This window comes from Cynoglossus semilaevis, chromosome 18 (genome assembly GCF_000523025.1).
Source record: "Cynoglossus semilaevis isolate Cse_v1.0 chromosome 18, Cse_v1.0, whole genome shotgun sequence".
In the NCBI taxonomy this organism is placed as follows: Eukaryota; Metazoa; Chordata; class Actinopteri; order Pleuronectiformes; family Cynoglossidae; genus Cynoglossus; species Cynoglossus semilaevis.
Window position 1 is genome coordinate 5,292,316 of NC_024324.1, and position 27,026 is coordinate 5,319,341.

The 27,026-nt window shown below is 40.6% G+C and overlaps 2 protein-coding genes across 2 annotated transcripts in view; one reads left to right on the plus strand and one right to left on the minus strand.

The window, feature by feature from the left end:
* calcr (calcitonin receptor) overlaps positions 1-8,646 on the minus strand; it is a 36,867-nt gene extending 28,221 nt beyond the window's left edge. Inside the window, exons 1-2 of the mRNA XM_008331318.3 lie at positions 7,102-8,646; positions 1,674-1,767 (exon numbers count right to left, since the gene is read on the minus strand). Coding sequence (XP_008329540.1) covers positions 1,674-1,767; positions 7,102-7,130 — 123 coding nt within the window. The 5' untranslated portion in view covers positions 7,131-8,646. The remainder of the gene's footprint in view (positions 1-1,673; positions 1,768-7,101) is intronic.
* The window catches only part of gngt1 (guanine nucleotide binding protein (G protein), gamma transducing activity polypeptide 1), a 39,919-nt gene that overhangs the window by 7,524 nt on the left and 5,369 nt on the right, over positions 1-27,026 (plus strand). Inside the window, exon 3 of the mRNA XM_008331320.3 lies at positions 9,423-9,560. The gene's annotated coding sequence lies outside the window, so the exon portion shown is untranslated. The remainder of the gene's footprint in view (positions 1-9,422; positions 9,561-27,026) is intronic.

Consider the following 27,026-nt stretch of genomic DNA (forward strand, 5'->3'; position numbering starts at 1 on the left):
AATTCAGGGTGAAAGAGCCAAGGATTTTGTCCATCTTCAAAGCTGATCTGATGAATGTCGTTTCATTTATCGCTTCCTGTTTGAGCACAGTCGCAGTCTATGGTAGGTCACTATAGATGTTTATCAGCCTGTTTCTCTCTCCAAAGAACCATTATATCAAAGAGGAGCTCTTTACAAAGACAAACAAACTATTTCACTGATAAGATAACACTTTGTTTCGACTTGTTTCAAATATTCTGGATGAAAGGCCTTTTAAAGTACTCGTCCCGCACATGTGCCTGTGAGTATGGGGAGTTTTGACATTCTGCCTGGAAGACTGTCTTCACATGCTCCATCATAAATGAGAGGAAAACCTTCTGCTTTGGCTCGATGGAGTGCGAAGGAACGCCCATTAGACCAAGAATTCAGATCATACCTAAATATGTAGGTCTGAATCAAGGCAAGAAAAGACATGAGAGAAAACCAGGATGAGGGTATGCTGCTGTCTCATGTAGCAGTTTAGCAGCCGTACATATGATGTCACTCCAAACATTGAAGTAAATGACGTCATACATACGACCACCAGGCCACCACCAGTATCAACAGATGAGCTGGATGATGACAGGAAATAGGAACGAAAAAGACAAACACAAACACACACCTACATATATAGGGAGCAAATACATCAGACACATATTCTCGATAAAACCCTAAAACTTTAATGTTGAAACATGCTTAAAAAAAATATCTAAAGTAAAGGCTCAAAGACACCGACGTCACGTGACCCAGTTGAGAGCGGTGATAAATTAATCAACCTCAGCTCAGAACATCATAAAAATTCAAATCAGCGTTGACATTTATCAAGGCCGTCATCAGTCTGCAGCAGCGACAGCAGACGCGGAGTTCATCCACAGGGTCTTTTATTGGGATTCGTTGCGTTAAAACGCCACCGTGCCGTACTTGTCAGAGGACAAAGCAGGGTACCGAACGTACCAGCTCCTGATGAAGAGCTGCAGTACTTATCACATTAGTCAATGATAAAAATCAATTAGACACAGCACAGATGAAATTACTCTGAACACCAGAAGGCTCCAGAAATATGAATCACTGCATCGAGGTCAGATCAGATGAAATGAAACAGAAATACTGTTTTGGATTTCTTGGCTAAAAATCTCTCCTTTCACCTCTGAACGCACATTTGAATTTCATATAAATTTCCTGTCGTTAACATGGATAATCCGACACTGTAGTTGAGCAGATAAAAGTCAAATCTAAATTTATCTTTATCCTCTCATCTAATTAAAGTACAGAACATTCATTGACACTTGGCGCTGGATTTGGACACGATTAACAGCATTAAAAAAAAAACCATTCCTCTGCAGAGGTTAACATGTGAAAACGATCCACTTTAATTCCCAGTTGTTTTAATGTTGACTGAATTAACCAACATATTTATGAACATCATCTGCATACAGGCGTAGGTTGTTTATAGTCCTAAAGTGTCAGAAATGTAATTAATTTGAAACCTAGAGTTGGTCGTCAGGCTTTTTCAGATAAAAGGAAATCATTAGAGCAGAACATATCACACACCTACAGCAGTTAATTAGAATCATGGAAGATCTGTGGATCGTGTGATTTGTCATGCACGTGCAGTAGTGGATAAAAGGAGAGAGGAGGCTTCAGCAAAGGTTTACCTGGAAGGATCCTTCGAGCAAGCTTAGCAGCAGGAGAACCCACAGGGTCCGTGAGGAGACCGCTGACCTCATGTCTTTTTTTCTCACTGATTTCCTGCAGCAAAGAGAACATCCAGTTAAAAGTCACTTTAACAAGTTTTCTGCAGGGAGGAAATAGACCTGACAAACATTTTGCGTGGCTGTGTATCATCACGACTATAAACTCTCTGCAGACAGCGACAGAAATCACAAATTTGAAATTCAAAACACTGCAGCAGAGGAGCTGCAGTTTGTGACACCGATCCGTACTAACATGTGAGGCGGCGGCTGGGAAGTTAGAGCGTTGGACTTTTTTGGGGGAAAAAAGGAGCGCAGAAAAGAGCAATCAAAGACGGAGACACAGTCAGACATAAATAGTTGAAGGTTATTAATGATCCTGTGCTGAGCCTCCCCTCCTGCAGGACGGCAGCGGTACAGCTGCCAGTTTAGCAGCCTAGTGCATGAGATTAGAATTCACTTCAGGTCTCTTTGCTTTGGCACGCTGAGTCCCTGTTGGAAGCCCATCACTCAGCAGTTTCACCAGTTCGAACGGCCTGCTGCTTATTTTCCACATCCCACAGAGGCCCAGAGGGGAAGGTTTCTCAGCAGACAAACGGACAGACACGAGCAACCAGGAATCTTTGGAATATATTAGTGTAAGAATACTACGTTATCAGCATAAAAAAAAACTTAATTTGCCAACAATTAGAGACGACACTGATCATCTCTGATACCCCAACAATGGGGCAAATCCAATTTCAGAATTAGATCCAGTGAATTAATGAATTTTGTTCTGATTTTTTAGCCACAGTTGCCATATGAATAATTTCTACTCCTAACAGCTCTGTCATTTACAGTCTCAGTTGATTCCTGTTCTGGCTACAGACTACGTTTTCACACCCTTTGTTGCCAAAATCCATAGTTTCACCATGTTTAATATGTGGAGATCTAATGGACTGATTATTTCTCCCGTCCAGGCAGTAGATCAGACACAGCAGGAGCCTTCAGTTTTCATTAGATCACAACACTTTAGCTCAATGGTGAGCTAATCTAAGACCTAACATGGTTTCTGATGCGGAGATTGAATCCAGATGCTTCAGTTAGAGGCAGAAAAAACATTTGAGACACTAAAATAGCTCAAAAAAATATTTATATATGCTTTTATAATTATTTTCTTTCGCCACGCCTGAAACCTCAGTTCAACCTCAGTGCTTATCTGTATTTCTGCTCAGGTGTTTTGACTCCTGCTCTGAACTTCCCTAATATCAGTATAATACCAGAATTTAAGGTTAAGTCCAGTGGACCAAGTCTGCCGAGGCTAACACGTAGCAGCAAACCTTCATTCTCCATGACCATGACTTCTGCTTAGAAATGAAGCAACACACAAAGAGTCAGAACGACTCCAGTCAGGCCTCACAAAAGACCAGGGGGACAAGTATTGACTCCAAAGGGAACGGTGGTAGAAGAAGAAGAATCTATGAAAACTATAGTCATGCCAAAGGCGATGATTCACACCGCTCAATTATCAGCTAATCACCTGTGGCCGTGCACGGGCACATGAATGCTTCTAAAAGGAGGGATATTGAGATACTGTCTGAAGGAGACGTGTTGCTACAACTCCAGCAACAATAGAGAGCTATTAGGACAACTGACACAACTGAGTCAGTGTCAGCCAAAGACGTCACAGAGGTGAGGCTAAGTGCCTGTTCACTTATTGACACCAGAGACCCAGTGTTCTCACCGGGAAGGACGGCAGCAGCTAATCAGGTGTCAACAGAGGGTTCTGTGTGTGGGCATATGCTGCGTCATGCTGATTGGTTGATATTTGACTTTTAAATCATCATATTGGAAGTGTCTGAAGACGTTCCAGATTAATCCGACTGTGACTGAAAGAAGACAGTGATGCTATCAACAAAGTAGAGCTAAACCAGTGCTCAACCTCTCTGCCTTCACTTGAATTTTTTTTTACTGTAAATGAATAAAATTACTGTATTTCTGGACTATAAGTCACACCAGAGTATAAGTCTAAACAGTGCCCTCTAGTCAGTCTGAAAATAACAAACGTGAAATTTTATATTTTAATATATATATCGCAAACTCAGTAAAAGGATGGAAAAAATGTGCAATTTATAATCGGTAAATATGGTAATCTAAATGTTGTCTCTGTAGGTGGCAGAAGTTGGCTTTAAAAAATAAAAAAAAAATTCATTTCTAAGTTAAATTTACCTCCACTACAGCATTACACATGCACGGCATATGTCTAGCTGTGGGTCGATAGGTCCACTCTGGGACATAAATATGACAGTGTGCAGTCGGCGCTGTTCAGAGACAAGACCCCTGCAGAGAGGACAAAGGAAAGCACTTAACCAGGATGGAAAAATATACTGTACAGACTGCTGTATATAATTATTAACCCAGATGCGCTCCAGGAATTCTGTTAAGCATTAATGCCACCAGAGACTACATGAAAGCGCAGCCACTCGGAGTAGAAGGCAGTATCTCTTAGAAGTTAGTTATGGAGAAATAATCGTACGCAGTTTTACATCCATGCATATTTAACTGTGTGAATGATTTAACTGTTTAGTTGGAATAATAATTGTTTTATATCAGAAGACCGCTGGGTAGAACCAGTGGTCTGAGGAAGCTCTAATCCACAAATAAAATAATGACAAGCTATTAGTGGCTCTAATCCTTAAATCAGAATATAATCCTAATTACAGACTTATCGAGTTTTCTTTTTAATTATCTATCCTTTTGTTGCACATCTAAGCGGTTAGTTTCATTTTAAACATCTTTCCTTCCTCCCACGGTAGCTGAAGCGCTCGATCCATAAATGTGATGTTTGAAAATCAGATGACCTTTCTAATCCAGACTTGGCAAAGAAACCCAAGAGGACAGGGAAGTGTCCTTTCTGCCCTCTAGCTGGGGCGTGATGAGTATCTGGGGAACAAATTCTGCTTGAATAATAATATTTTTCTGCCCCAGTAATTAATTGTTTATGTTAGGACCCAACTGTCCGGCCTTGGGCTCTGTCTCATCTCAGTGGGCCGTCTTTCTTTATTGTTCTTTTCCTTTGTTTTTTTCGTCCAATCGCTCATCGCTCATCCTATATTGCGCTGTTTAGAGATCATTGCATTACAGCGACAGCAAAGGACGACGCAGGTTTTGTGCTGACATCACATTGCTGCTGAAAACATCCAGCGGCGTGATCTGCCTTTTCTGCAATTTCACCATTTCAAACTCCATCAATCAGTCTGAAGGCAGACACGCTGTGGTGTCCTCTGTCTGGACTGGAACAAATGTGGTGGGCTACAATAAGAGCTGGGGGGCGAGGGTATTTTTGACAAATGGACGGCTTTGGGAAATTACCCATCACCATGTCATTCAAGTCCTGTCTAAGACCCAAATGCCAGGGCTCAGATACTTGGATTAAAACACCGCTCCATCTTCCATCCTAACACCTCAAATAAGGCAATATTTACACAACCCATTTATGGTGTAATGACTGGGCTCCTCAGCTCTAGTTAGAACTGTTTATTCACAGAAGAATGTGTTTCCATTCTCCCATAAATACACAGTATATACTGCGGGCTGCAGATGTAATTATTTACATTTTTTTTCCTGGACGTACTGTATAATTAAAATGGAATGCTGGAGAATAATAAAAAAGCATTACATTATACAGATTATTTTGTAAAGCCATTACATACATAATATAATGTTAGAGCTTAATGTGCATGACTGTCACAGTATGTATATTATTATTGTATGACGAACTGAACCCTGAAGAAAATGCAGCACTAATAAATTAAAAACAGATTGGTCCTGGTTGATCAGGGCAATTAATCAAACTAATTATATGTGAATCTCTTACCGCCATAAAGCAGCCACTGATCTGATACAGTAGCTACGATAGAAACTACCAGATTAATGCAAATAAATGACCTGGTTAATTAAAATTAAACTTCCAGATTAATTAAAATAAACTAGCTGGTTAATTATATTAAACTACATAACTGATTAATATAATTGATAAATTCAAATCTAACTCATTGTTTAATAATTTTTTTTAATACATTTTATCATATAATCCATCACCTACCTACAGAACCATGGAGAATGCATTCATGTAATACAGTGAATAAATTCTAAATTCTAAATCCCATATTTGGAACATTTGAATATACACTTTTACAGGCCAATGCACATGTTTTTGGTTGTTTGTTTTTCACTGAATTAAAATAAAATATATTTAGGAAAAAACATAAAGCTCGACTTGAACTGAGCCAAAGAAGAAGAAATGCTATGCTAAGCAAAACAAACTTTGCAAAATATGTTTTCTAAATTGCTTATAAGCAAAAAAATTAGTTGAAATTTGCAGAATTCAGGAGGTTTAGGAAACTGTAAATATATTCAATGGAGGAAACCAGAACCAAAGGCATTTGTCATCAAATTCCCACTGGCATCCACTTATCATGATGAATTCAGTGGCAGCGAGTATTTACAGTGAGGACAGACCTTTTCTCACTTTAACTAGACACACAAAAAATAAACGTTGAGCAATGACCTTGGTTGCTCAAAGTAAATTTCACTACAGATACTCAGGAGTCTTGACATTTAAACAAAGCTACGTAAAGTCTCTCTCCGCTGCTGTTGAATATGAAGAGGGCGAACGAGACGTTACTTCCCACGGTAACTTGTGAACCGCGTGGGGTCGTCTGAGCTGTGACCTACGGTCGATTAGACACATTTAGCCAAATAGTCAGATCACACTGAGTCAACATGAGCTCGGGTACTAACTCAAACCAAACTAAAAAGTGACTTAAAGCTTCCACCTTAAATACTGAGAACCGAATCTCAGCACGTTTGACTGAACATTGTTTTATCAGAGTCAATCCTGCACTGAAGTCTTTTCCTTCAACATCCAGCTTAAAAACACTAGTCTTTTCATTGAGGGAATAAGGAACGTAAGAAAAAGGAAAATCAAGTTCCCTCTGTTTCCCTTCTACACATTTGATTTCCGATCTTGCTAAAAAATCCACTCATTCCTCCGTTCTCATTTCCTTGGCTTTCTTGTTCTCTGCCGCTTTAATCTCTCTCCATTCTGACTACTTTGGCTGCCCTCTGACCTGCTCCCTAATATTTGACACTCTGGTCACCTCTTTCCCAAGGTGCATTTCCTCTGTGACTAAGATAGTTTTACAACACCGAGCTAATCTTTAGCAGAGTTTATAGCGTTTTTCTTGGACTGCTAACGCTTTAAAGCAAAGGTATTTATCTGAGGAGGTCAAAGACGAGGCTGCTACACATATTTAAAGCAACTCCTTAAAAAATATTTCCAACGACTAACGTCTGATAAGGCCACACGTTGAAGTACTACCCTGTCCTTGCAGAGTCCAGTCTAACTTACCCAGCAGCAGTTGTATCACCATTTACCATACGGGTTCAAGAACCTTCTAAAAACATTTCCTTGATGTGTCGCGCTGATACAGTTTCCACAACATGGTCAAGGTCAATGAAGCAACAAACAAATAATAAAAAAAAGCTGCATGTTCGTAGTAGAAGGATTCTCAAAGCATTAATTTCCATCTGACGCCTACACTCCAGGACATCTAACACACTTCCAGTCCTCGCTGAGAGTGAAATTGAAGGTGCAGTCAGGGCAGAGAGAAGGGCAGTAAACAGGAATATGAAAGAGAAACACACTGTAGAGAGAGGGACATAAAACTAAATGAAACCGTACACCTGCGACAACGCGGAGCTGTCACAAAACATGTATAAAATAGTACTCCTATTACAGCATTTATGCAGCCACCTAACGTCACACTATATTCCACCACTATTTTTCAAAGTTCTCACGGCTGCCAGTTGACGACAGACAGGTGAGTGTCCTAAATCCGTCACATCACACAATCACAGACCTCATAAGCGGCGTGATGAGCTAAAAGATTTAGCAACACTGTGTAGAGTCAGGGAGAGAACGAGAGAGAGGGGGAGGAGGGAGGGGGTGTGGACACAAATCAGGTCATGTTCTACAGTGCATACGAGATCACCAAAAGTGAATTCCCTCCATCATTCAATTACATGCTCCATATACTTTCCATATAATTTCCTGGAACAACCTGCAGCCATTATGCTCAGTTTTTTGGCAAACGTCTTCCATTCCTGACTCCCACACTCGCTTCCTCTCCCCTTCGTACGTCTGTCTGTGTGCCAAGGTTACAGTGATGGTGGTCTCGGCCTTTAACGTGCAGAATTAAGAAATGGTAGCCCACCATTGTTTAGGTGTTAATATTAGAGTTACAGCTACCCCAGATAAAAAAGCAAGACACAGCACTTTTTTCATCACAACCAGAACAAATCACTATGATAATAATAACCAGCCGATCTTCCACTCCACAGAACAACCTCTCATGTTATCAGATGATGAACAGCGTCATCCAGGCATCTGGTGTGATTAACAAAAGAACTACACTGGTGTGATTACTGCAGTCAGCTGATTTACATACAGGTGATTACTTCACACTAATATCACCAACTCCCCAGGGTCACTGCTGGGGAGTTTCACTTTCAGCGTGAACAGCATTGTGTGGCACTCTGGGGAAATGGAAGAAACACGGTTTTAAATGGCTGTAATGAATATTTTTTCTTTTCTTTTTTTTTTTTTTTGGTGTCATCACCACAGAGAATAATCACTTTCAGCGTGGCTGTCACTTTCATTATTGTACCTGTTTACATGATCCAGTTCTCCTGGAACTTGTCCTGTGAGAATCTAAGGTTAGAATATTTCATCACTATTCACAACAAAACTGCACCGAGAACTCATTCTCATAAATATTTATGATGTGAATTCAAAGTAGAATCCACATTTTTTAGACATTACATAACAGTATTTTCCACTTTCAAACACCACTCAGCCATGTGTGTGTGTGTGTGTGTGTGTGTGTCTCAGTTACCATGGATCTTTATGAAACACTGACTTTTTTGTTACCGTGGATCTTTATGAAACACTGACTTTTTTCTGTCACATAAGCACTTTCTGTCCTGATACAACTTGTCCCCCGTCTAGATTTATTTTTTTCCCAAATAGATAAAGTGCCACTTTTTAGTATCAGCCTCCAGGACGAAGTGTCAACCGTTATAGATGCCTATTGACATCTGCCACCCAAAGGAGGGCAGCAGGAGGAAAGTCCTTTTAATCCAGCATCCTTTCTATTTCCCCGGCATCGTCTTCATTTCCTCCTGACTCTCTGTTGAGCGTGCTGCTCATCCGTCAGACGACACTGACCTTAGTCTGTCTCATTTCCCAAAGCAAAGAGCACAGGACAGATGGCTAACACACAATGAGCTTTGCCAGGAGTGGAGAAAACCTGATTCAGTCTAAACATGTCCTACCTCAGAAGAACATTTCCCAAACACTGCACGGATTCTTCTCCGTTCTCAACCGGAACAAATGTGGTTAAATATTTAGTTCCTAACAGAGGCTGGTGAGCTGTCCACAAATGACTGCACACTTAAATTTATTATTGCATTTATTTATTGAATATGATTACAGGAAAATTCAGAATTACGTAGGATTAAACAATTTTTTTTATGCCCTAAAAGTCTTTGCATGTGAAAGAAATGTCTCTCTTAAAATAAAATAAAATAAATACGTTAAAAACCATAATGAGACGCCTGCATGTGTGTTATTTCATTTACATATCTCATGTTTTCTTTGAACTCTTTCAGTCAAGTTCACACCAATTCTTCACCGAGGTCCGAACTGGAAGAATTCAAGGAGGACTACAACGAGACGCCGCTGCTCTGATGTTCATCAAAGGATCTGAAGCTAAGCTACAACCTCAGACTGAAGAGAGGGGAACAGAGGTGAGTCACATGTTGGTTTTACACTTCTCTTTTAAAGTGACAGTAACTGGTACATGTTGCATGTCACTTGAACTAACATTGTGAGTGAAGTAAGAGAAAAGAGCAGTCTGACAGTCAGAGGATCTGGAACTTCTTTTTAGGGTTTTGGAGGTGGTGGGAGCTGTGGAGATGGGGGGGTGAAGGGAGGGCAGTCATCAGACAAGGACGCAGGGGGCAAGGCGTCCACCCTGGACATAGGTCCATCAGATGACACATACTGTATGGTATAAGTACTTCAATATAGATAAATAAATGTAGGTACAAATACCCTATCTGTTCGCTGCAGGGATCAAACCTTAATTTTATAGCTGTAAGGCACCAGCACCGACCCACCTTCCAGAGTGACACCGATGACATAGTATGGCACGACTATTAAATCTAAACTCACAAATTTCTATGTCCCAGGGGGTTCTGTAATCTTTCGCCCTAGTTCCTGTTGCAGGAATTACACACTCATGCTCCAGTGTTGCAGCTGATCCTTCCAGAAGTCCTTCACTTGAACATGATCAAAGGTTATAAAGCACCAAGTTCAGGGAAAAGCCAGTTACACAACATAGTGGACGGGAAGTATGTAAAACTCCGTAGAGGAAAAACAACCATCGAACAATATCAGGATGAAAATACTGCAGTAAATGCTCAGGGCTACAAATGCTGAGTGGATAGCAGTCGCACTGTATCCGCTCAGGTCAACTAGTGGAAGCATTAGCTGCGGAGAGGTGCTACAAATCAAAGATAAAAGATAAGCCCCTCCGGATCAGGGATCAGAGTCAGAGTGAAAATGGACCCCAAAAGCTGAGATCACGGGCCCCGAGGGCAGAGATCAAACCTAATCCTGCTACTCCATCTCAAACTCAAACAATATGGAACCCTGGGAGAAAGAGAGAGAGAGGGGGGGGGAGGGGGGGGGGAGGGGGGGGGGGGGGCTTCAGTGACTGGTGAATGATCGGTAGCTCCTGAAACAGCTGGACACTCTGGGACGTGAACAGAACAAATATTCTCAATGATAACTCCAGGAGGAATAGAAGAAGAAGAAAAAAGAAAGACTTACAGCAGTAGTTTAGGTTCAGCTGCTGGAGCAGAACAACAGTAGGTGGAAACAGCACTGTGTGTCTTTTCATTTTTCAATAGGATTACAAAGCCATAGTAAGACACAGCCTGCTGAAAATGTAAGTCCAGTACAGGATAAAATACCTTAACTGTTATTTGTAAGTTATTTGTAAGTTCCTATCATTTTAAAAGTCAGGTACAAAAGTATAATTATATCAGAATGGAACACTACAATGACGGTAATTTAAACTTCTGCAAAAAGATTGTTACCAGAGTTGAATAAAAGTTGCCCAAAAATATTAATTCCATTATCATTAAAAACAGTCAAAATATAAAATCAAATTGATCAAATTAGGCCAAAATATAATTTTGAATGAATGAGAAACCCTCTCTGCTGAACTTCCTCTCTCTCTCATCTCGATTCATTGTTTTTAAATCACTGCTAAATTTATTACCGACTGCTTTTATGTGATTAAATGGGTGACTGCCATAAACACACTGCTCTGAGTGTTTGCTGATGTGTCTGTGTTTATGAAAGAGGCCCATGAAAATGTTGACTTGTTCTGCCACGTATTTTAAAGTCTATGTATCGACATTAGAAAGCAGCTATTTAACCATTCAGATGTTGTATGTCGTCGACACAGACCCACACGTCAATCAAAACTGCGTTCACACATCAGCAGCAATGCCACTGCAGCCGTATTTCACGGCTGATCCTTAGAAGCAGCCTGATAATTTAATTTATTTAAAGTGTGAGGTTATAAAAGTGTACGTGGAGGAGGGCTGTCCAATAACAGGCTCCAGGCCTGGTTTTTAATATAATGACTGGTTTAACGGCCAGTTAGAAATGAATAGAGATCATGCATCCATTTATCCTTCCATCCATCCTTCCATCATCCATCCATCCATCATCCATGCTGTTATCCGTCCGGTGCCAGAATTTGCATTTGTACAATTATATAAAAAAAGTTACTAATTTAAGGCCTCTGTGTTGACCATCACCTACTGATGTTTTACTTTAATAGATGTCATTTTTATCATTGACCTTAGACTGTAGACGGAGGTTCTACCACAGTAGGATTAAGTGACATAAAGTATTCTAACAAGGCCAGTCACAACACTAGAAAAGTTCATTACTAATACAGCCACAAACACACTGATTTTAGTGTGTACTTCACATATAACAAACCATAATAGTTTTTTTTTTCGGAAAAAAAAATTATTTTTCCACACGTGTGCGTGTGGCTCAACTATAAGTGTTTGCACTCGTTATTAAATTTCTCCAGCATTTTAACAACTTCATCTACTTGTCTAGATATCACTATCTGACAGGTGAACTCCAGAGAAGTTCAAAATAAGGTTTTCAGGTGGTTGGAAATTGGCAGTGATTGGAGGAGGCAGATAATGACAGGGCTGCTGCTGCTGCTGCTGCTGCTGCTGCATTAGCTGTAAGGCTGTGAAAACAAGCCTCTAACCGCCATCAAATTTATGGTCCTTGTAGAAGGAATGTATTTACAATAATGACTTGCCGCTGGCTCAGTCAAGGACACAGGTAAATATATGTGCTGTACAAGAGTCCTGTGCCACAGTTAACTAACCAAAGTTGTCAGCTGTTCATCAACTTTGCAGTGATTGTTAAAGCTCTGTTGTGGTGTGACCTCGTGTCTCGCCCCCTCTCTACAGCGCCGCTGTGTTTATTACCGCATTTGCAATTCTAATTCACCAGCGAGTGCTGCCACATATAATGTAAAATAGGGATGTTGTTGTTTCACTCTGTAATTGCTCACACCCTGGCCCGTACAGTGAAAGGATGGAGCAGCCTTTGGCGGAGCGCGGATTATTGACTGCAGTAACGAACTTCAGGAAGGAGGCAGTGACGTGGGTTGAAGAACTGGTAGAACTTGTTTAATAAGCCCGTGTTTTTGTGTAAATAAATGGCCTTTAGAAAGATCATTTCAATCTTTCTACGTCATCCAATCGTATACAGGCCTTTTCATCACTTTTGTGTCCGTGTAATTCCATTTCCTGTATTCCTGTAAACCGACCGCATGTCCAGTAACAGCCACAGTGTTTTTCTCCTGTCTGTCCTGCTCCGTCCAAAGTGAGAATTTTTCCATGTGGTTACCTACAGCTCAACAAGTGCCAACCTTTCACTCTTTTATATTTCTACGGTGAAAAAGATACGTGCGTGCGGGTGCATGCAGGCATGTCTCGTAACAGTCCAAATACATCAGTCATGCTGCTGAAAGACCACTTTATCGGGACCGCGTTGCCAGAGACTTAAAGATTCATTGAGATCAGAGAATTATTTAGTCAAAAATGATGGATGTTCAGCCATTTGGAAAAACAGTAGCGCGGAGAGTCTCCTCCATCAACTCCCATTGTCATGCAACCCAGAGAGTATTGCATGAGACAAAGACAATTAAGACCCAAACCTTTGGGTCTAGTTTGACATCACTAAGTTATAAATGGCTCTGAATGAGACATCGTTCATTGGTCAAATTGAATAGAAATGACAGAGGATCTAATTTAAAAGTTCTCCCTCCTATTTTTGGAAACCTGATCTTCTATGCAGCGATTCAGTCGATGACTTTAGAGTTGACCTTCAAAATAAAAGTCCTTACCAACGTTAGTGAAAGGTGTTTTTCTTCGCACGTTTGGGTGGGATGAAGTGAGCATGTGCAGAAACACACAGGTCCATCCACAGAGGTGAAGAGCATCTGCCTCAGGCTCCCATTTCCTCCCTGTCTGTAACCATTAACATTACCTGGACCACACTCGTGGTGAACATTTACAGCCCAGGCAGAGTCCGGGCAGCAAAGTAGGCTGCAAATTACCCCACTATTAGCTAATCAGTGGATGGATGTGCACTGATGTGCCTGATATTCTGCACTCTCACCATCATAGTCTGCCCCGTGATAATCCATTAGCACCATCCAAATTAAGTTTCAACACCAGGTCAGGCTGTTATCAAGTGTTTTTCATTGGACTGTTTCATGTTCAAGGATTTGAGAGTTTTAACACCATCTGCACCCGTTCATATATTTGACATGAATATTTATAATGTGGATTATATAAACAATACTCTATATATATGTATATATCTAAATTTATACCGTCTGAAATGCATTTATCCAGCCTTCAGCTGTCCCATCTTTTTACAGACCACACTTGAAGAAAGTCTGATTTTCTCAAGCACAAAATTACTTTTCCCTTCTTTCATTTAGAAATAAAATTCAAAACAACAGCCATCAACTTTGCATGAATACCAAAACACCCACTGAAGACCCGGGGGCTGAGTTCAGAGTGAAGAAATGTAGATGAGGCGAGCTGAGGGCTGCGCCGTCATCCAGGTGACTTACTGTACACTACTCCTTTTTCCACATCTGCATATCGTAACTCACATCTTCAAAATAAGACCTTTTCAATTCCAAGAAAACGAGGGGGAAAGGATTAAAACACATTTTTCATCGTACGCTCTCGACTTTCCAGGAGGAACTTCTCGTTCAACCTCAGCCTGAAAAATGTAGCCAGAAGATAACGTTTGCTGTTTAGAGCCAAATGCCAATAAGGCTACAATACTCTGTTCTTAAATCTGTTTTTGTACAGATGATTTATCATTATAATTAATGGTTATTTGATCAACAACAACAAAACACAATCAATAGTGAATTCCTCAGACCATTTACTTTGTACCTAAACCAAAGACTCTTATTGAAAGAAGTTTTCCCCTAAAATATGTGTTCAAAGATGGAATAAATATTAAAAACCGCTGCAGATGAGAAACGTCTATTTTGACAAAACAGAAAATCCCACTCTGTACCTGGAGGCTGCGGGAAACCAATTGAAGGTCTATTATGTCATAGTTAAGCTGCTGACTGGAAGGAAAAGGAAGGAAATCTTAAGAACACACGATGGCTCCCTGACTGATCTGTACTGCTGTGGCACTGCGGAGTAAATGAGAAAAAGGAGACTCTGGGGCTGATTATCAGTACAAATGTCGGCCAACAGTGAGAGCAGAGAGTTTTCAAGAACAGCCAAAGTCACTCTCTCACTCTTGGTGTGTATAAAGCCCTCTCATCTCACTGCGAAGCTCCTAGAGCGCCCCCTCTGACCAAAGACTTTGTTCACTCCGTGTGTTTTGCTCTTATTGTATTTACCACAGAGTCACTTCAAAAAAAGTTTAATCTCCGTACTTTAGTGTAGCTGGAGGAGAGCAGTGAGTTTTCACCGACATTATGCAGATACATGATCATGTTGTGTGATTAGGGATGGAGTTGAAACAAACAAGTCATGTCCTGTGGAAAAATCCCTTTGATTTTCTGCAGAAAATTGCTAAATGCTTTGTTTTGGAGATGAAAGAAGATGAAGCACTGACACGTCTAAAACTGGGGAAGTAAAAGCCTTCGCTGGCAATCAGTCTGTCGCGCTTTTTTAATGGCAGCTTATTAAACAAGCACCTCCATAGCTGTCTGCGGAACACAGGAGAATAAGTGCGATTTTTAAAAAATCCATAGAGAGAAAGAGGAAGCTTTACTGACGTTCTGGGGGAGAAAAGCTTCACTGTGAACAGCAGGGGTCTTTTAAACGGAGCTCAATGTGAGCAGGAGAGGGAGAGAGAGCGAGAGGGAGACAGAGAGAGAGAGAGAGAAAGAAAGGCACAAGTAGAGGCTGAGTGAATCGATGCTTTGCATGCAGGTCTGCGCACCGATCAATAAGTCCAGGATATTGCTGCTATTGTAGCCGTGGCCATAAATAAATCAATAAATGGGAACCTCTATGAAGTACCAAATATTTTCCGTCCTCTGTGAATCAGGAGGAGTTGAGTCAGAGTCATGTCAGCCGTGCCAGCGTCAGGTTTTTCTATCACATCCTGCGCACATTGACACCTGCGCTCCTGAGGTCAGAGCTAACGTGGCATATGGAAATGTTTTAGTGACCCTCACATTCTTTCCTATAGTGGATTTTCGTGGCTTTTTGCCCCATGAAAAATATTGTCGGGCATTTTGTATAATGTTTTATAATTATTTAAGTTTTCCGACTGTTTACACACGTAGGTCGGTCTAAACGTTCTAGAATGGATGTTATAGTTTCAAAAGGAGTTCACTGTTGAGATGTGTGTGTCTTTTCAGCGCCTGTGTCAAGCATTGACCCTTTGTTCCAGCAGTTTGTTTCACCTCAAATATCAGTCATTTTTATAAAACATCAATGAAAACCTGGTAAAATTATTAAAGGATGAGGAACTTTGATCTCGCTCCATGTGATGTTTTTTTTTTCTTTTTCCATAATTGGAAGACCAATTCATTTCTCCGACACAGCAATAAAACAGATTGCGACCTAGTGCAACCGACACCCCCCAAATTCTAGCAAAAGACAGTTCTTTGATGAAAAGACGGCTTTGTAGAAGTATCTGGACTTTAATAAAAGATATGAAGCGATTAAAAAAAAAAAGTTATTTCCCCTGAAATTAAGACACTTCCCCCTTCCAATTTATCTTGGAACTTTCTGACTCATATTCACCGTCTACAGAATGCACAGCCTCTCTGCTTACTGGCAACAGAACAAAGGTGATTATTTCTCAAAATGTCAACTAATCCATTTAATAACCTGACATGTGATGTCCGTACAGTGCGAACTAAAGGTTTTATGTTGATAAAAAGATGACTATCTTTGCCATAGTCTCGACAGACGGCACACAGGTTTACAGGCAGATGCATCAGAGCTGTGTGAGAACACCAGATCCAGAGAACTGTAGCCAAAAATATTCCAGTGCGTCATCCTAAATGTCAGTGTTTATGAAAAATGTTCAGCATATCAGGAGTGATAATCTGGACATCTGGCTGCAAAAAAAACTGAGGTAAAAGATGAGAGAAATTTGGGAAGAAATGGTTCATTGTTTACGGCATTGTGATGTGTTGACTCCTTTTGTTTTTTCAGTTCTGGACAGAGCTTTACCTGAAATACGGGGGGAAAGATTTCGGAGACAAACAATCACTCCCCCAGTCTGTGTGTGAATTATGTGCATTTTGTGTCTGCTTGTCCCTGCAGGCAATATAAGGCTTTCAGGACTTGACATTCTGGCATGAACAGACCCTCAGGAGGCGTCGTCCAACCACAGACAGGAGGGAGAAAAAGTAGGAGGACAGGCAGGAACAGAGAAAGGGAGATGAGCAAAAGGCAGCGGATACTGAGAATGCAATTAACTGTGAAGGGCAAAAAGTGAAAGGACAGAGCAACATCAGAGGACGGAGATGAAGAGAGACAAGACAGAGACCGGGGTGAAAAAAAAAAGAAATCTGATAATAAAAAAAAGGCTGAGAAGGAGGAGGTGTCAGTATGGCTACTGATGAATCAAAACACAGAAGAAAGCAGCGAGAAGTGAGATGAGGGAAACATGTGGTGGTCACTTTGAATATGAATGGAAATACTCCGGTGGTACAGCAAAAAAGAAAAAAGGAGTCAGAGACTGAATGGCAGCATAAGAGTGAAGGACAGTCACGGCGACGGGAGCCAATCAACAGCAAGACGACCAGATTAACAGATGTAGATATTAATTCATTCATATTAATTAAAGGAAAAGCATCTACAGAGAGGGTCTTCAATCAGCAGCTGCTGATCTTAGGTGTGCTGCTGTGTAGTAAGTGTAGTATCATTTAGGATGAGCAGCAGAGAAATACAGTCACACTGTCAGCGAGTACAAGTTCTGTCGTCGTGTTTCATTTGTCACTTCCGCAGTATGAGGAACACGAGCATAAAAAATCACAAACAGTCTGACTGACGGCAGCATCTGCTCTGACAAAAATGTTGGTTTAAAAAAAAAAGACACCAGGGCTGACGTCTACTGCAAACACAGAACAGAAGCTGTGGTTGGTGACAGATTTAAAGATCCCAAAAAGGACGTGTAATGAATGTAAGCTAATGTTTTAGTAAATTAATTTTAATGGTGTGATATTTAATAAGTCATGTCGTTTTCTGTAGCTTCATTAACGTTTGTCAGAAGCTGCTAAACCCAGCTGTTAGAGCCAGGAGCTGCCCTGAACTGCATGTACGTGAAGGCACCGTGAGCAGAAAACACGTCATCGTAGAAACTTCAGTTTGATTACTGACACAAAGATTCTGCCTGGAACGTTGTTCTCTCATTAGATGAGACACTGAGCTCTTGTGGCAGTGAGAATGATGTTAATTTCTCTTTTCTATCAGTCAGTTTGTTGTTGTTGTTCCGGCTGCATGCCGTCTCTGTGGAATAGACAAAAACACTGAAGTTCCCTGGGAAACAACTTGCTCATCAGTAGCCACTGTAATTTACATTCAAAGAAGGGAAACTGTTATTTCTGTGCAGTTTTCAGCTTTGATTGGTCCTCGAGGAAATGGACGACGTCTGTAGCTGCACTGGCCATTAGAAGATGCACAAGAGTTTTCCTCTTCTATCTCGTGGTTTTTTTTCTTCTGCTTTCCATTTTCCTTCTTTGTCTTCTCCCTTTTTCTTTTCATCTTTTCCTTTTTTACTTCTTCTGTCTTCATGTTCTTTTTCTTTAACTTCTTCTTCTTCAACATCTTTCCATTCTTTATTTTCTTTTTTATCTCCGTCTTCGTCTCCTCCTCCTCTTCTTCTTCAATTATTATTATTATTATTAGTGGTAGTAGTAGTACAAACCAACTTCTGACTATCTCTATTTTTTCATAATTAGCCGTGTCATTTCCATCTTAATCTACTGGTTATTGATGTTATTGAGTACAACTTTCTTTAGCAGGAAGAAGTAAAAAAAACAAGATTCATGGGCAGTGGATTTGCATTAAAAGCCCAGAGCCAACAGCTGCACACACACTTTAAATCAGATCTTCACAAGAAAAGCAATCATTCAGTGATTTGCCATTGTCATTTTCTTTTTGCCAATTATTTGAAACTCGGGCAGTGAATAGTTTTTTTGCTTATTTCTATATTTTAAAAACATGAAGTGTGATTTTTGTTTTGTGACCTCATCTATGATTTGTGAGGTGCACACCATAAGAATAATGCAAACTGGAAGTGGAGGTGCACGTCCCCGGGCTTTGGCTAACAAAGTTGGGTTTCAGAACGGGAACATAAAATCGATGAGGACAGTGGAGGAGCACGTTTGGCATTAGCTGTGGCATCTTGAGCAGCGGTGCTGCAAATTGAATTTGTGTATTAGAGGAAAGGGAAGATATCACAAGCCATAGAAGGCACCAGTGATCTTTAATGAAACACGCGCACACACACACACACACACAGTCATCGTCCCCTGTATTGATGTTACACATACCTGTGGACGCTGAGCTCTCAGCCATTCACTCAAATGTAGCACCACCTATTGTTTCGGCCGTAGCTGTTCACCGATGTAAAGTAATGCATCCAGCAGAGGCGCAATAATCCAGACAGCACATGTCTGCGGGTCTGCATTTGCACTAGAGGAGCAGCTAAAATATGTTGGTATCATTTTGCTACAGTACATGCGTCTCTTCCCTGCAGTCATAAATCATGCAAATGTTTTAGGTATTTATTACTGCTCATCCTACCATCACAGCAGCTTAACAGAGTGGAGAGAACAGCAGCGGAAGGCTGTGAGATTAATATTCTTACAATAGAACAGAATATAAAATGAACAGCAGAATTAATCTATGTTTAGGTGCAGGAGGAGAAAACAGATGAACGTGGATTTATCTGAAACTGGACCGGAAACTTTGACTAATTCAGTCTGTCTTTGACTGCCACAGCCAGACACTGCAGAATCCTAACCTGTAATACTGACTGCTCTGAAGAACAGAGGAGTTTCAGGGCGATTGTCCTCATCATCCAAATGGCTCAATAGGGGTCAATGAAGACGCTTTCAGTGTGGCAACTCAGTAAGTGATTCATATCAGTTCAAAGAATCCCTAATTGCTGTTGCCAAGACGATGGCAAAAAAAAAGAAAGAAGCAGCATGAATATCACTGTTACTGCTGTGAAGTGCGCTTGATTGCGATGCTCGAACCAAAAGACTAAGTGACATGTGGGGGTCATTATTTTGAATGCGTGAACAAAATTTAGAGTAACGGGATGATTAAAAAAAATACACTGAAGAAAACTGCAGGTATTTAACACCACAGGTGTGTTTTAACCAGGTTGGTAACATAAAGAGACCAGGTGTTTCATTATTTATTAGTTTGTTTTACAGTAAGACGTATGGAGACAGATTAACATGACTCATCAGAAGTAGGTGGAGGTGGCGAGACTTTGTATTTTCAACTTTATACGTCATTAACACGAGAAACGACGTTCGTGTGAATCAGTGATTCCTGACTTTTTTGGCCCACACCCCGTCTACACCCCAACCCAGTTGACAGACCTCCAATTCCTCCATAAAACTTAACAATTATATATCCTGCATTTATTGATTGATTAAAACGACACAATTTTAAATGTTACTAAATATTATTTAGTTTATTTACACGTGTGAAAAAAATTCCTCTTAAAAAATACTCCAAACTGCCTCCACATTTTCTATCTCACACACCCCCTAGTGGCAGCCTTCACACCCCCAGGGGAATGTGCACCACAATTTGGAAATCCCTGGTGTATATTAAGTTTTTATGATTTATCTCCCTTTATTTTTATATGTATACAGGAAAAGGTGTAAAAGTATAAAGATGAAGTGAACAGTAAAGAGACACAATCGTCTCGTCACAAGGTGAGAAAATCACCAAAAGAAATCAGGTCGATCAGCAGACACAGCTCTCCGAGCGGCTCCTCCATCTCAATCCCACTCACAGATTTCTCAAAGTCATCTTTTTGACTCTTAATCTCACGTAGACCTTGCTCTCTCTCTCACAGCCCTGGCTCCTGAACCTTGAAATGAAGATCATAGTTGCTCCCTCGCTCACCCACTCACCCCTCTCTCAGACCAGAGAGCAGGCAGACAATCAGACGGGCGGATGATGAACGACAAAACTTATCTCTGAGCCTCCAAGAGCAGCCAGAACCTTTCTCACACCAATACCTGCGCAGAGTGCTGTGCAGCCTGACTGACTGACTGACTGACTGACTGACTGACTGACTAACTGCACACACAGTATCTATTCATTCTCATTCGGTGACGCTCTCTTCCTCTGGTTCTTTGACAGTGTGACCGAGTGTCTGTTTCTATTCTTGTATCAGCGTTTGCTCTGTGCTCAGGGGTAGCAGGGTGGGCTCCTCTTCCTCTTCCTCTTCTTCACTCCTATCAGAACGCTGAGGCCACTACACTCAGCAGTGCCTCAAATAAAACCCACAGATGACATGGGCCATTAGTCTAAGCATGATTATGTAAACATAAAGGAATCCTCAGAAGAAGGGACACCATTGAACCACAGACATCTTTGAGGCAGCTTTTTTTCTCCCAGCGTCGGTTCTGGTTTATTTCATTACTGGCTTGTGGTCCAATCGGTCCATGTAGGAATGCTTCCTTTTCTCTTTCCTGTAAATTTGCTAATATACTCAATATGAAAGCGGACGTGGCATATTGATTAATACGACCGGTACAGAGGGGTGGTATGTGTTGACCTTTAATCTGCTTAGACGTGACTACCTTTGTGCAGTGTACGCAGCCTGAATGCTCTGTCCTGGGTGTGTACTTTACACTGCACCTCCTGTGTGAGTTGTCTTGTTTTTATTATTATTATTATTATTATTATTTATTTAGGGAATTTATTTAGGAAAACACATCACATGCATTTCAGTTCTGATCTCTGGTTAGTTTTCTTTTCTAAAGAGATACACATTAGTGTGTTTGTGCATGTGTGTGTGGTAGAGAATTCATCAACAGGATAACTGATGATCTCTGTTCACTTCCATTGGTTAAAGAAACCCCTCTGTGGATTATTACACCCTTCTCTCTCTCTCTCTCTCTTTTTTTCAAAAAATCCAAAATGAAATGAATGAGACTTCGCTCCATTGCATGCATTCAGTACAGGATTTCATTGAGGAAAATTTAAAGCCATACAAATAACCATCTGTTCTGCACAGCTCCATTCTGCTTTTCTTTCCTCCTTTGCCTGAAAAACTTTATCTGAGCAGATTCTCGGCATTAAATAGTCACCCAAAAATCAAAAACAAACGCAGTTTCACATTACGTCAACAGTCACGACAATGACATGCAAATCACAGCCGTGTTCTTTTAATGGTCAGCCCTGGGATGACAAAATAGAACACGGCTGGATGGGGAGTTTGGAGAAGTGTAGTGACAACGTGTTGTTGTCGTCGGTGTGGAGATATTCTCCAACATGCAAAAGCGAACCCAACGAAGTTAAATAGACGGAGGGGTGAAATAAAACCTGGGTCAAAGACTCACCGTGCTCCCGACAAGATGATAGAAGCAGCGCAGGGAGAAACAGATGCTGGACGACGGAGTCTGCGCTCCAAGCCTATTCTACACAGTCTTGCTTTTAAAAACAACAACTTATTATTTTTTGCAATCTCAAAAAATGTAGCCAAAAACTATTTTTAAAAAATACGTGTCAAAAACATCAATTGCTGGCATTGTTGACGCTCTTTTCAACGGATGGTCAGCAGCCGAGGTGGCGCACGGTGGGAGCGCGGAGCAGGACGCAGCGCTGCAGCCGTGAGGAGCGCTGACAGTTGACTGGCCGATAATCCACGAGCGTCTAACGAGCTGCTGTGAGCGGGAGCAGCGTGAGTCCGTGGAGCTCCTCCTCACCTTGTCTCTGATTCTGAGCGTTAAAGACACACACGCGGCTTCTCCACGGCTGGTGCGCTCTCTCCCAGGATTGGACGCAGCCCTGCACCCTGTTTGTTTTTATATGAGCCATCAGAACGACGACAGAGATGTGGTTCAACGCCAGAGATGACATTGGACTGACCTCGACGTAGTTATTTTGAGAAAACCTGAAGGGGAACCAATCTCTTAAAACACTAGTTTTTTTTTTATAAAAAAAAATTATAATTTTTTTTATTAAAAAAAATTATAAAAAATTATAATTTTTTTTTACTGTACTGCTTATGGTGCCCAGAAAATGAAGCTTCCCCAAACATGGACTACAGTTGGAATTTACCTCCAGCTTTTTGACGAGACATTTAAGCTGCATCATGAGCACATTGACTTAAATAAAAACAGATAAACAGATAATTGCACAGTATAGACTAATGTAAGAAATGGGCACACCATCCACGAACACCCGAAATTACTATTAGAGGAAAACAAATGAAAAAATAACAACAAACAATAGAACATACAGTAGGTTGTTTGTGTCCGTGATGCGTTCAGTGTCAGTTAATGGGTTGTACACATTCTGCAACTTCATATGCCATGCTTTATAGTCTAGCTCTGATTAGCATTGTTAGCAGATAGACTGATTTCCTATTCCATAATAACATAACATATAATAAGTGAAAAATGATTTCAATCTGCAATGATGTGAGCCACATTCAGTGCAGTGTTCCCATCTAGTTTCCTTAAATTGGGAACATGATGTACAAAATCTTTTTAAAATTAGTTTTGAAAAATAGAAAAAAAGAAACCACATCCATTTTTAATGCATTACTGCTTGAAAAAGTCCTTGTTTTTTATGATGAAACTAATGAGAGTAGCCTTGTTTCTCCAGACGCCTGCCCAGCACATACGTCCACTCTCCATCTGTTCCGTTCCCTCACTTTACACTTTCCAAGGTTACGTCCATTTCTCACACACTACTGTCCACGGTTGCCATCGGTGGGTGTGGTCATTTTTGGCTGTGTCGAAACAGGAGATTAATGGGATTCCCATGTAAATGAAACACATGCGGGCCAACTTCACGCTCTGCCCTGCGAGATAGCCAGGAAAGTCTGGAGTCAGCAGCGATTCGCTGTGTGTTCTGACAGCTCAGTGTTACAGAAAGCATCAGGCCCGTTCACCCCGAAGCACTGGACTACATTTACTTCTTAAAACATCCCACAAGACTTGTTATTTTGCAGAAGGTCTTGATCAAATATTATAGTCATTGTTTTGGCTAATACGTCTTGTGGACCTGTGGCTCCAACACATCCACTAAACTGATGAAGAAAAAAAGCTACCAGGAACTCCCATATCTGCTTTAAAAGTCTTGTTCTTTAGAGATGCTACATACTGTGTCACTACTGCCTTAGTGTTTTAGGTGGACTCCTAATATATACTGAACACAAGGTTAATAATGACAATACAGGAAGAATTCTACATCCTACCCATCAGAACTCCATTTAGCATTTTTAGCAAATGACACTAATTGGATTTCTGATCTCCATCCTTGCCATTTAAATGACGTTACGTATTTGAAGTAATGAAATGAAAAACATCTGTGAAACAACACAGCAGGGAATACGTCTCTGTCGGCTCCGTGTGTCACGACTTTCCTCCTTAGGATTAATTACGTCGATGAATTACCAGTCTGTTTGTCAGCAGCTCACTTTGTTTCATATTTCGCGTTGTCCCGTGCGATCCCACACAGATGCCCACACATGTGGGGAGCGTGAGTCAGTGTGGTACATGTAGCTGCATATTTATGACACATTACAGCAGTGATGAGCCTGTCATCTCCAAAGCCAGGAGATCTGCAAACAGGCTTCAAAACCTGAAAAGAACATCCACCCTGGCAGGGGAGCAGGACAGGACAGGGACAGACACCATTACTGCAGGGTTAGCTGGTCTGCGTACATTGTCACTGTGGGACGTGGTTGTCATGAGTGTCTGCGTCCATGAATTATTGATCAACCCTAAATACAACAGAGATTTCATCTTATTTTCCTAAGATGAAGTTTCCATCAACTTTGACCGGTTCCATTTCCAGCTGCATGGTGCAACACCATTAGTGGGAAGTCATAATGGTCAGGTGGAGGGTGATGGAGGTGGAGAATTGAGCTGGAGTGATGCCTGAATTGTGGGGCATGTTGTGTGGTTAATCTAGAGGATAATGATGCCAGAGGAAAGGTCGTGTGGGTTCAGTGCCAGTGCTGCTGATGTCTGAGCACAGTTTGTGTTTACAGGGAAGTCGGTGTTTAAAAACGATAAAATGATGAGGTGTTTCTGGCTGGTTCTTGGTCTTATTGGTTCAGAAATAAGAGGAGACTGGATATCTGACCAACAGATGATCATGTCATTTCCAAGGGCCAGTGAATCAACCGTTGAAGATGAAGTGGTAGAATACTAAAGTGTAAATGTCTTTGAAGCCCATGTGGTGTGAACTGGCTGTGATAGTAGTGGTTTCAGTGGAAGTGTTCCTCCATCTGTTGCATTCTGGAGTTTTACCGTTAGATGTCACTAAGTCTCAGTATTTCCTACATATTTTACCATTAGGACTCACTTTGTTCATTAAGCTGATTTCAGAGCAGCGAGGCGATCTGATTGATAGTTCTGCAATTGTGCTGTTGTTGTGTTAGCTAATGTTAGCATGTGCAAATGTACAAATGTTTAATGTCAGTATTTAGTTCACTCAGGTCTGAGAGTATTTTCCAAAATATATTTCTTGTTTTTGCAGCAATCACAACAACAACAACGACCTCAGTACTCAGCAACTGTACTGTCTGTCTGTGTGTATATACAGTGACCTGCTTGTATTCAAACTACTGTACAAACCTCCTTTTTTGGCTTCCCCTTCCATTGGCTTGGCACATGATGTACACAAATTGATAGCACACCACCAAGAAGAAAATGCACATATGCTCACGTAGTAATGTGTCTTCTGAGAACTGTTGTGCAGCTGCTCCATATGGAAATGAAATAAACAAAGAAGGAAAAGGTTCCAGTTTTAGTTGATGTCAATATATATTTATTTCATTTTCTGTCAACTCCCAATGAAGCTCAGAGACAAAAAAATGGAACATCAAGCTCAGTGGGAAAAATAAGCATCTGTATCTGTACATTCTGCTCAAATGATTTTTGATTACCACAACTGTTATGAAAAAGAATTCTGTCACATTTTCAAGAGGCTGAGAAGCTTTAAATGTATTTATGGCGATGCTCTCTTCTCCTACATTAGACACGCCATACTAAAAGACAATTGTATAACATTCATATACGTTACTCTTTACAGCAGCTGATTCATTTCAGTGTTTTGATTTTATCAAAAATGTACAGCTTTGGCTAAAAAAAAGTGTAAAAATCAATTCCTGCAATTATCACTTGAGCCACAACACAGAGAAATCCCTCTGATGTGTGTGGAAGTGTAATGGTTATTACTTGGTTCTTGCATGTCTACATGCAACACAAAGACGCACTAATTAATCTCTCCACCGTGACATTTCCCTAGAATTCTAAATGTCAATATGCACCTGTTAAAGCTGACAGCATCTTCAGCATGAGGAAAAACAAGAGGTGAAGAAAAACAACAGAAGAAAGCAGTTAAAGCTACTGGAAGGATCTGTCCAAAATCCCAGTAGACACATGTGGTGAGATAGTTTGCCAAACCAGAAGCATTTGGCAAAAACATTACTCTGCACCTAAGGAAGGTTAAGTAATCTGAGAGGCCATGTGGAGCTTGACGTGGTTTGGTCTATGGTTCAAGTCGACCAAACACTGGCCTTGCAGGAACACGGTGGTCTTCAAAATAATTCTCTTCGCTCTCCCAGAATGCTACTCTTTGGTCCATGAGTCCATGTTAGCAGGTTTAGAAAATATATAGCAAACTAAATTGAAGTTATATATATGCACACACATATATATGTATATGTAAATATGTGCATATATATACAATATATACATATGTCACCATCACTCTCATCCCATCATATGACAACACAAAAATGCAGCAGGCTGAGCAAAGGGAATCAGCAAAAGCAGCAATCTGAGTCTGGATGGTCGCTGTTTGGTTTGACACAAAATGATCAAATCATTAAGAGGCATGAAAAGTCATCCTTCTTACTGTTGCTGATGGTTTTTTGGCACTTTGTGGCCACTTTCACGAGACAATATTATTATAAACCCCTTGGATACTGTGCATCACAATTTACTTCCCTAATATCCTAATTATACCTGACAGCTGACCACCAGAGGGCATCACCTAACGCGTAGTAATTATGTTGGAATATGTTAAACCGTTCTCCTGCCTTGGGATTTTTGGTTTTGGAAATTATTGCAAATACTGCAATTTCACAGAAATGTTATATGGTAGCAAAGAGATTGCAGTAGTGTGCCAATATTAAACAGGCAATATAAAAATATAATAAAATATTATGTAAAATAATATATTCTAACAACATACAAATATTCATATTATATATATCATATATCATGTCATAGCATATGTTCATAACAATATTATATACTGTAGAAATATTACACAGAGGTATAAAACAGCTGATAATAATATCTTACATAATGTTAAGGGTTTCATGGCGATGTTTTCTCTTATACAGGTATTAAATACATGATGCACGCCTGT